Source organism: Oncorhynchus kisutch, linkage group LG11, assembly GCF_002021735.2.
Source record: "Oncorhynchus kisutch isolate 150728-3 linkage group LG11, Okis_V2, whole genome shotgun sequence".
Lineage (NCBI taxonomy): Eukaryota > Metazoa > Chordata > Actinopteri > Salmoniformes > Salmonidae > Oncorhynchus > Oncorhynchus kisutch.
Genome location: NC_034184.2, coordinates 90,893,037 through 90,905,212, shown reverse-complemented (window position 1 = coordinate 90,905,212; position 12,176 = coordinate 90,893,037). Strand labels below are relative to the sequence as shown.

The 12,176-nt window shown below is 42.6% G+C and overlaps 1 protein-coding gene across 1 annotated transcript in view; it reads right to left on the bottom strand.

The window, feature by feature from the left end:
- vipr1b (vasoactive intestinal peptide receptor 1b) overlaps positions 1–12,176 on the bottom strand; it is a 207,728-nt gene that overhangs the window by 23,810 nt on the left and 171,742 nt on the right. Inside the window, exons 6-7 of the mRNA XM_031836478.1 lie at positions 2,682–2,835; positions 2,280–2,340 (exon numbers count right to left, since the gene is read on the bottom strand). Coding sequence (XP_031692338.1) covers positions 2,280–2,340; positions 2,682–2,835 — 215 coding nt within the window. The remainder of the gene's footprint in view (positions 1–2,279; positions 2,341–2,681; positions 2,836–12,176) is intronic.

The window sequence follows — 12,176 nt, the reverse complement described above, 5'->3', positions numbered from 1 at the left end:
AAATGTTTCTTCGACCGGTAATATCTCTTTTGAAGTTGTTTTCCGATATAACGCTGACCAGAGTTAGCTTTTGGATATGTATACCAAACGCGCTAACAAAAGAAGGTATTTGGACATAAATAACGGACATTTTCGAACAAAGCAAACATTTATTGTGGACCTGGGATTCCTGGAGTGCTTTCGGATGTAGATCATCAAAGGTAAGGGAATATTTATCATGTCATCTCTTGTTTATGTTGACGCCATTTTGTGGCTGTGGTGTTTTTACTTTTGAGCGCCGTCTCAGATTATTGCATGCGTTTCTTTTTCCGGAAAGTAAAAAAAAAAAATCTGACACAGCGGTTGCATTAAGGAGAGGTATATCTATAATTCCATGTGTATAACTTGTATTATCATCTACATTGATGATTTCTGTTGAATCGATGTGGCTATGCAAAATCACTTGATGTTTTTGGAACTAGTGAATCTAACGCGCCAATGTAAACTCCATTTTTAAAAATATAAATATGAACTTTATCAAACAAAACATGCATGTATTGTGTAACATGAAGTCCTATAAGTGTCATCTGATGAAGATAATTCAAGTTTAGTGATTCATTTGATCTTTATTTCTGCTTTTTGTGAATGCTATTTTTCGCTGGAAAATGGCTCTGCTTATTGTGGTTTGGTGGAGACCTAACATAATCGTTTGTAGTGCTTTCGCTGAAAAGCCTATTTGAAATCGGACACTTTGGTGGGATTAACAATGAGAATAGCTTTAAAATGGTATGAGACACATGTATGTTTTAGGAATTGTAATTATGAGATTTCTGTGGTTTGAATTTGGCGCCCTCTATTTTCACTGGCAGCCATAACAGGTTAAACTTCATTTTTATGGAATGGTCTGCCAACCCATGTGAGAGACGCAGACTCGGTCTTAACCTTTAAGTCTTTATTGAAGACTCATCTCCTCAGTAGGTCCTATGATTGAGTGTAGTCTGGCCCAGGGGTGTGAAGGTGAACGGAAAGACACTGGAGCAACGAACCGCCCTTGCTGTCTCTGCCTGGCCCATTCCCCTCTCTCCACTGGGATTCTCTGCCTCTAACCCTATTACAGGGGCTGAGTCACTGGCTTACTGGTGCTCTTCCATGCCGTCCCTAGGAAGTCACTGACTTCCTGTCTGGGTTGGCGCCCCCCCTTGGGTTGTGCCGTGGCGGAGATCATTGTGGGCGATACTCGGCTTTGTCTCAGGATGTTAAATTGGTGGTTGAAGATATACCTCTAGTGGTGTCGGGGCTGTGCTTTGGCAAAGTGGGTGGGGTTATATCCTGACTGGGGGTATCGTCGGGCAGGGCCACAGTGTCTCCTGACCCCTCCTGTCTCAGCCTCCAGTGTTTATACTGCAGTAGTTTATGTGTCGGGGGGCTAGGGTCAGTCTGTTATATCTGTTGTATTTCTCCTGTCTCAGCCTCCAGTATTTATGCTGCAGTAGTTTATGTGTCGGGGGGGTAGGGTCAGTCTGTTATATCTGGAGTATTTATCCTGTCTTATCTTATCTTATGTACTGTGTGAATATAAGTATGCTCGCTCTAATTATCTCTCTATTTTCTCTCTTTCTTTCTCTCTTTCACTCTTTCTCTCTCTCGGAGGACCTGAGCCCTAGGACCATGCCTCAGGACTACCTAGCCTGATGACTCCTTGCTGTCCCCAGTCCACCTGGCCGTACTGCTGCTCCAGTTTCAACTGTTCTGCCTGCGGCTATGGAACCCTGACCTGTTCACCGGATGTGCTACCTGTCCCAGACCTGCTGTTTTCAACTATCTAGAGACAGCAGGAGCGGTATGGATACTCTGAATGATCGGCTATGAAAAGCCAACTGACATTTACTCTGAGGTGCTGACTTGTTGCATCCTCGACAACCACTGTGATTATTATAATTTGACCCTGCTGGTCATCTATGAACATTTGAACATCTTGGTCAAGTTCTGATATAATCTCCACCCGGCACAGCCAGAAGAAGACTGGCCACTCCTCATAGCCTGGTTCCGCTCTAGGTTTCTTCCTAGGTTCTGGCCTTTCTAGGGAATTTTTCCAAGCCACCGTGCTTCTACACCTGCATTGCTTACTGTTTGGTGTTTTAGGCTGGGTTTCTGTACAGCACTCTGTGACATCAGCTGATGGAAGAAGGGCTATATAAATACATTTGATTGATTACAGCTGCAAGTCCCATGAGTCACATGCTGAGGTCTAGCCGGAGCGGACTAAAATTAGACCCCACATGTCAGAGAGCTGTTCTTACCCCACGTCATTATAGTAGGCCTTCGCCACACCCCAAGCTGTGATGAAGATGGTTGGCCCTCCTGCAGGAGATAAGCACACACCCAATCAATGTCTGGTAAAGCCAAACCCAGAATATAGACAGACAAACTTACCCCAAACAATCAGACAGACACAGACCAATCAGACAGACAGACATACACACTTGCCCAAGCCAATCAGACAGACATGCAGACAGACAAACTCATCACCAGCCAGTCAGACAGACAGCCAGACAGCCAGCCAGACAGACAAACTTACACTAGCCAATCGGACAGACAGACAGACAAATACAATTACCCCAGCCAATCAGACAGACAGACTCACACCAGCCAATCAGACAGACACACTCACCCCAGCCAATCAGACAGGGAGCCACACTCACCCCAGCCAATCAGAATGTAGTACCAGAAGTACTTTCTCTCAGAGAAGAAGGAAACGGCCAATAGGGCGCGGAGATACAGGCCTTCCACCAGCAGCCAGAAGAAGCTGGCCATTATACAGTACTGGAAGAAGACCATCACCGCCTTGCAGCCAACCTGAAAACACAGAGAGATACAGTATCAGCCCACCTGAAAACACAGAGCGATAAATGGTATCAGCCCACCTGACAACACAGAGAGATATAGTATCAGCCCACCTGAAAACACAGAGAGATAAATGGTATCAGCCCACCTGACAACACAGAGAGATATAGTATCAGCCACCTGAAAACACAGAGAGATAAATGGTATCAGTCCACCTGACAACACAGAGAGTTAAATGGTATCAGCCCACCTGACAACACAGAGAGATAAATGGTATCAGCCCACCTGACAACACAGAGAGTTAAATGGTATCAGCCCACCTGACAACACAGAGAGATAAATGGTATCAGCCCACATGACATCACAGAGAGATAAATGGTATCAGCCCACCTGACAACACAGACAGATATAGTATCAGCCCACCTGAAAACACAGAGCGATAAATGGTATCAGCCCACCTGACAACACAGAGCGATATACAGTACCAGCCCACCTGACAACACAGAGAGATAAATGGTATGAGCCCACCTGACAACACAGAGATATAAATGGTATCAGCCCACCTGACAACACCGAGAGATAAATGGTATCAGCCCACCTGACAAAAATGAGAGATAAATGGTATCAGCCCACCTGACAACACAGAGAGATATACAGTATCAGCCCACCTGACAACACAGAGAGATAAATGGTATCAGTCCGAATGACAACACAGAGAGATAAATGGTATCAGTCCACCTGACAACACAGAGAGATATACAGTATCAGCCAAACTGACAACACACAGAGATAAATGGTATCAGTCCACCTGACAACACAAAGAGATAAATGGTATCAGTCCACCTGACAACACAGAGAGATCACAGAATCAGCCCACCTGACAACACAGAGAGATAAATGGTATCAGTCCACATGACAACACAGAGAGATAAATGGTATCAGTCCACCTGACAACACAGAGAGATATACAGTATCAGCCAAACTGACAACACACAGAGATAAATGGTATCAGTCCACCTGACAACACAAAGAGAAAAATGGTATCAGTCCACCTGACAACACAGAGCGATATACAGAGTCAGCCCACCTGACAACACAGTGATGTACATTATAAGCCCACCTGACAACACAGAGATGTACATTATCAGCCCACCTGACAACACAAACGGATATAACGTATCAGTCCACCTGGCAGAGATATACAGTATCAGTCCACATATTAACACAGAGATATACAGTATCAGTCCACCTGACAGAGATATAAAGTATCAGTCCACCTGACAGAGATATACAGTATCAGTCCACCTGACAGAGATATACAGTATCAGTCCACCTGACAGAGATATACAGTATCAGTCCACCTGACAGAGATATAAAGTATAGTCCACCTGACAGAGATATACAGTATCAGTCCACCTGACAGAGATATAAAGTATCAGTCCACCTGACAGAGATATAAAGTATCAGTCCACCTGACAGAGATATACAGTATCAGTCCATCTGACAGAGATATAAAGTATCAGTCCACATATTAACACAGAGATATAAAGTATCAGTCCACCTGACAGAGATATAAAGTATCAGTCCACCTGACAGAGATATACAGTATCAGTCCACATATTAACACAGAGATATAAAGTATCAGTCCACCTGACAGAGATATAAAGTATCAGTCCACCTGGCAGAGATATAAAGTATCAGTCCACCTGGCAGAGATATAAAGTATCAGTCCACCTGACAGAGATATAAAGTATCAGTCCACCTGACAGAGATATACAGTATCAGTCCACCTGACAGAGATATACAGTATCAGTCCACCTGACAGAGATATACAGTATCAGTCCACATATTAACACAGAGATATAAAGTATCAGTCCACCTGACAGAGATATACAGTATCAGTCCACATATTAACACAGAGATATACAGTATCAGTCCACCTGACAGAGATATACAGTATCAGTCCACCTGACAGAGATATAAAGTATCAGTCCACCTGACAGAGATATAAAGTATCAGTCCACCTGACAGAGATATACAGTATCAGTCCACCTGACAGAGATATAAAGTATAGTCCACCTGACAGAGATATACAGTATCAGTCCACCTGGCAGAGATATACAGTATCAGTCCACCTGACAGAGATATAAAGTATAGTCCACCTGACAGAGATATACAGTATCAGTCCACCTGACAGAGATATAAAGTATCAGTCCACCTGACAGAGATATACAGTATCAGTCCACCTGACAGAGATATAAAGTATAGTCCACCTGACAGAGATATACAGTATCAGTCCACCTGGCAGAGATATACAGTATCAGTCCACCTGACAGAGATATAAAGTATCAGTCCACCTGACAGAGATATAAAGTATCAGTCCACCTGACAGAGATATACAGTATCAGTCCACCTGACAGAGATATACAGTATCAGTCCACCTGACAGAGATATAAAGTATCAGTCCACCTGACAGAGATATACAGTATCAGTCCACATATTAACACAGAGATATACACTATCAGTCCACCTGGCAGAGATATACAGTATCAGTCCACCTGTCAGAGATATACACTATCAGTCCACCTGACATAGATATAAAGTATCAGTCCACCTGACAGAGATATAAAGTATCAGTCCACCTGACAGAGATATAAAGTATCAGTCCACCTGGCAGAGATATAAAGTATCAGTCCACCTGGCAGAGATATAAAGTATCAGTCCACCTGACAGAGATATAAAGTATCAGTCCACCTGACAGAGATATACAGTATCAGTCCACATATTAACACAGAGATATACAGTATCAGTCCACATATTAACACAGAGATATAAAGTATCAGTCCACCTGACAGAGATATACAGTATCAGTCCACCTGACAGAGATATACAGTATCAGTCCACCTGACAGAGATATACAGTATCAGTCCACCTGACAGAGATATACAGTATCAGTCCACCTGACAGAGATATACAGTATCAGTCCACCTGACAGAGATATACAGTATCAGTCCACCTGACAGAGATATACAGTATCAGTCCACCTGACAGAGATATACAGTATCAGTCCACCTGACAGAGATATACAGTATCAGTCCACCTGACAGAGATATACAGTATCAGTCCACCTGACAGAGATATAAAGTATCAGTCCACCTGACAGAGATATACAGTATCAGTCCACCTGACAGAGATATAAAGTATCAGTCCACCTGACAGAGATATACAGTATCAGTCCACCTGACAGAGATATAAAGTATAGTCCACCTGACAGAGATATACAGTATCAGTCCACCTGGCAGAGATATACAGTATCAGTCCACCTGACAGAGATATAAAGTATCAGTCCACCTGACAGAGATATAAAGTATCAGTCCACCTCACAGAGATATACAGTATCAGTCCACATATTAACACAGAGATATACACTATCAGTCCACCTGGCAGAGATATACAGTATCAGTCCACCTGTCAGAGATATACACTATCAGTCCACCTGACAGAGATATAAAGTATCAGTCCACATCTTAACACAGAGATATAAAGTATCAGTCCACCTGACAGAGATATAAAGTATCAGTCCACCTGGCAGAGATATACAGTATCAGTCCACCTGGCAGAGATATAAAGTATCAGTCCACCTGGCAGAGATATAAAGTATCAGTCCACCTGGCAGAGATATACAGTATCAGTCCACCTGGCAGAGATATAAAGTATCAGTCCAACTGACAGAGATATAAAGTATCAGTCCACCTGACAGAGATATAAAGTATAGTCCACCTGGCAGAGATATAAAGTATCAGTCCACCTGACAGAGATATAAAGTATCAGTCCACCTGACAGAGATATACAGTATCAGTCCACCTGACAGAGATATAAAGTATAGTCCACCTGACAGAGATATACAGTATCAGTCCACCTGACAGAGATATAAAGTATCAGTCCACCTGACAGAGATATACAGTATCAGTCCACCTGACAGAGATATACAGTATCAGTCCACCTGACAGAGATATAAAGTATAGTCCACCTGACAGAGATATACAGTATCAGTCCACCTGACAGAGATATAAAGTATCAGTCCACCTGACAGAGATATAAAGTATAGTCCACCTGACAGAGATATACAGTATCAGTCCACCTGACAGAGATATACAGTATCAGTCCACCTGACAGAGATATACAGTATCAGTCCACCTGACAGAGATATACAGTATCAGTCCACCTGACAGAGATATACAGTATCAGTCCACCTGACAGAGATATACAGTATCAGTCCACCTGACAGAGATATACAGTATCAGTCCACCTGACAGAGATAGACAGTATCAGTCCACCTGACAGAGATATACAGTATCAGTCCACCTGACAGAGATATACAGTATCAGTCCACCTGTCAGAGATATACAGTATCAGTCCACCTGACAGAGATATACAGTATCAGTCCACCTGACAGAGATATACAGTATAGTCCACCTGACAGAGATATACAGTATCAGTCCACCTGACAGAGATATACAGTATCAGTCCACCTGACAGAGATATACAGTATCAGTCCACCTGACAGAGATATACAGTATCAGTCCACCTGGCAGAGATATACAGTATCAGTCCACCTGACAGAGATATAAAGTATAGTCCACCTGACAGAGATATACAGTATAGTCCACCTGACAGAGATATAAAGTATAGTCCACCTGACAGAGATATACAGTATAGTCCACCTGACAGAGATATACAGTATCAGTCCACCTGACAGAGATATACAGTATCAGTCACCTGACAGAGATATACAGTATAGTCCACCTGACAGAGATATACAGTATCAGTCCACCTGACAGAGATATACAGTATAGTCCACCTGACAGAGATATACAGTATCAGTCCACCTGACAGAGATATACAGTATCAGTCCACCTGACAGAGATATACAGTATCAGTCCACCTGTCAGAGATATACAGTATCAGTCCACCTGACAGAGATATACAGTATCAGTCCACCTGACAGAGATATACAGTATCAGTCCACCTGACAGAGATATACAGTATAGTCCACCTGACAGAGATATACAGTATCAGTCCACCTGACAGAGATATACAGTATCAGTCCACCTGACAGAGATATAAAGTATCAGTCCACCTGACAGAGATATACAGTATAGTCCACCTGACAGAGATATACAGTATCAGTCCACCTGACAGAGATATACAGTATCAGTCCACCTGACAGAGATATACAGTATAGTCCACCTGACAGAGATATACAGTATCAGTCCACCTGACAGAGATATACAGTATCAGTCCACCTGACAGAGATATAAAGTATCAGTCCACCTGACAGAGATATACAGTATAGTCCACCTGACAGAGATATACAGTATCAGTCCACCTGACAGAGATATACAGTATCAGTCCACCTGACAGAGATATACAGTATAGTCCACCTGACAGAGATATACAGTATCAGTCCACCTGACAGAGATATACAGTATCAGTCCACCTGACAGAGATATACAGTATAGTCCACCTGACAGAGATATACAGTATCAGTCCACCTGACAGAGATATACAGTATCAGTCCACCTGTCAGAGATATACAGTATCAGTCCACCTGACAGAGATATACCGTATCAGTCCACCTGACAGAGATATACAGTATCAGTCCACCTGACAGAGATATACAGTATCAGTCCACCTGACAGAGATATACAGTATCAGTCCACCTGACAGAGATATAAAGTATCAGTCCACCTGACAGAGATATACAGTATCAGTCCACCTGACAGAGATATACAGTATCAGTCCACCTGACAGAGATATACAGTATCAGTCCACCTGACAGAGATATACAGTATCAGTCCACCTGACAGAGATATACAGTATCAGTCCACCTGACAGAGATATACAGTATCAGTCCACCTGACAGAGATATACAGTATCAGTCCACCTGACAGAGATATACAGTATCAGTCCACCTGACAGAGATATACAGTATCAGTCCACCTGACAGAGATATACAGTATCAGTCCACCTGACAGAGATATACAGTAATCAGTCACCTGACAGAGATATACAGTATCAGTCACTGACAGAGATATAACAGTACCAGTCCACCTGGGGAACCCAGAGATATACAGTATCAGTCCCACCTGACAGAGATATACAGTATAGTCCACCTGAACAGAGATATACAGTATCAGTCCACCTGACAGAGAATATACAGTATCAGTCCAGTCCACCTGAAATACAGTCAGGCCACCCTGACAGGATATACAGTATCAGTCCACCTGACAGAGATATACAGTATCAGTCCACCTGACAGAGATATACAGTATCAGTCCACCTGACAGAGATATACAGTATCAGTCCACCTGACAGAGATATACAGTATCAGTCCATCTGGCAGAGATATACAGTATCAGTCCACCTGACAGAGATATACAGTATCAGTCACCTGACAGAGATATACAGTATCAGTCCACCTGACAGAGATATACAGTATCAGTCGCACCTGACAGAGATATACAGTATCAAGTCCACCTGACAGAGATATACAGTATCAGTCCACCTGACAGAGATATACAGTATCAGTCCACATATAACACAGAGATATAAAGTATCAGTCCACATATTAACACTGAGATATACAGTATCAGTCCACCTGACAGAGATATACAGTATCAGTCCACATATTAACACAGAGATATAAAGTATCAGTCCACCTGACAGAGATATAAAGTATCAGTCCACCTGACAGAGATATACAGTATCAGTCCACCTGACAGAGATATACAGTATCAGTCCACCTGACAGAGATATACAGTATCAGTCCACCTGACAGAGATATACAGTATCAGTCCACCTGACAGAGATATACAGTATAGTCCACCTGACAGAGATATACAGTATCAGTCCACCTGACAGAGATATACAGTATCAGTCCACCTGACAGAGATATACAGTATCAGTCCATCTGGCAGAGATATACAGTATCAGTCCACCTGACAGAGATATACAGTATCAGTCCACCTGACAGAGATATACAGTATCAGTCCACCTGACAGAGATATACAGTATCAGTCCACCTGACAGAGATATACAGTATCAGTCCACCTGACAGAGATATACAGTATCAGTCCACATATTAACACAGAGATATAAAGTATCAGTCCACATATTAACACTGAGATATACAGTATCAGTCCACCTGACAGAGATATACAGTATCAGTCCACATATTAACACAGAGATATAAAGTATCAGTCCACCTGACAGAGATATAAAGTATCAGTCCACCTGACAGAGATATACAGTATCAGTCCACCTGACAGAGATATACAGTATCAGTCCACCTGACAGAGATATACAGTATCAGTCCACCTGACAGAGATATACAGTATCAGTCCACCTGACAGAGATATACAGTATCAGTCCACCTGACAGAGATATACAGTATAGTCCACCTGACAGAGATATACAGTATCAGTCCACCTGACAGAGATATACAGTATCAGTCCACCTGGCAGAGATATACAGTATCAGTCCACCTGACAGAGATATACAGTATAGTCCACCTGACAGAGATATACAGTATCAGTCCACCTGACAGAGATATACAGTATCAGTCCACCTGACAGAGATATACAGTATCAGTCCACCTGGCCAGAGATATACAGTATCAGTCCACCTGACAGAGATATACAGTATAGTCCACCTGACAGAGATATACAGTATCAGTCCACATGACAGAGATATACAGTATCAGTCCACCTGACAGAGATATACAGTATCAGTCCACCTGGCAGAGATATACAGTATCAGTCCACCTGACAGAGATATACAGTATCAGTCCACCTGACAGAGATATACAGTATCAGTCCACCTGACAGAGATATACAGTATCAGTCCACCTGACAGAGATATAAAGTATAGTCCACCTGACAGAGATATACAGTATCAGTCCACCTGACAGAGATATACAGTATCAGTCCACCTGACAGAGATATACAGTATCAGTCCACCTGACAGAGATATACAGTATCAGTCCCACCTGACAGAGATATACAGTATAGTCCACCTGACAGAGATATACAGTATCAGTCCACCTGACAGAGATATACAGTATCAGTCCACCTGACAGAGATATACAGTATCAGTCCACCTGACAGAGATATACAGTATCAGTCCACCTGACAGAGATATACAGTATCAGTCCACCTGACAGAGATATAAAGTATCAGTCCACCTGACAGAGATATACAGTATAGTCCACCTGACAGAGATATACAGTATCAGTCCACCTGACAGAGATATACAGTATCAGTCCACCTGACAGAGATATAAAGTATCAGTCCACCTGACAGAGATATAAAGTATAGTCCACCTGACAGAGATATACAGTATCAGTCCACCTGGCAGAGATATACAGTATCAGTCCACCTGACAGAGATATAAAGTATAGTCCACCTGACAGAGATATACAGTATCAGTCCACCTGGCAGAGATATACAGTATCAGTCCACCTGGCAGAGATATAAAGTATAGTCCACCTGACAGAGATATACAGTATCAGTCCACCTGGCAGAGATATACAGTATCAGTCCACCTGACAGAGATATAAAGTATAGTCCACCTGACAGAGATATACAGTATCAGTCCACCTGGCAGAGATATACAGTATCAGTCCACCTGACAGAGATATACAGTATCAGTCCACCTGACAGAGATATACAGTATCAGTCCACCTGGCAGAGATATACAGTATCAGTCCACCTGACAGAGATATACAGTATCAGTCCACCTGACAGAGATATACAGTATCAGTCCACCTGACAGAGATATAAAGTATCAGTCCACCTGACAGAGATATAAAGTATAGTCCACCTGACAGAGATATACAGTATCAGTCCACCTGACAGAGATATAAAGTATAGTCCACCTGACAGAGATATACAGTATCAGTCCACCTGGCAGAGATATACAGTATCAGTCCACCTGACAGAGATATAAAGTATAGTCCACCTGACAGAGATATACAGTATCAGTCCACCTGGCAGAGATATACAGTATCAGTCCACCTGACAGAGATATACAGTATCAGTCCACCTGACAGAGATATACAGTATCAGTCCACCTGGCAGAGATATACAGTATCAGTCCACCTGACAGAGATATACAGTATCAGTCCACCTGACAGAGATATACAGTATCAGTCCACCTGACAGAGATATAAAGTATCAGTCCACCTGACAGAGATATACAGTATCAGTCCACCTGGCAGAGATATACAGTATCAGTCCACCTGACAGAGATATAAAGTATAGTCCACCTGACAGAGATATACAGTATCAGTC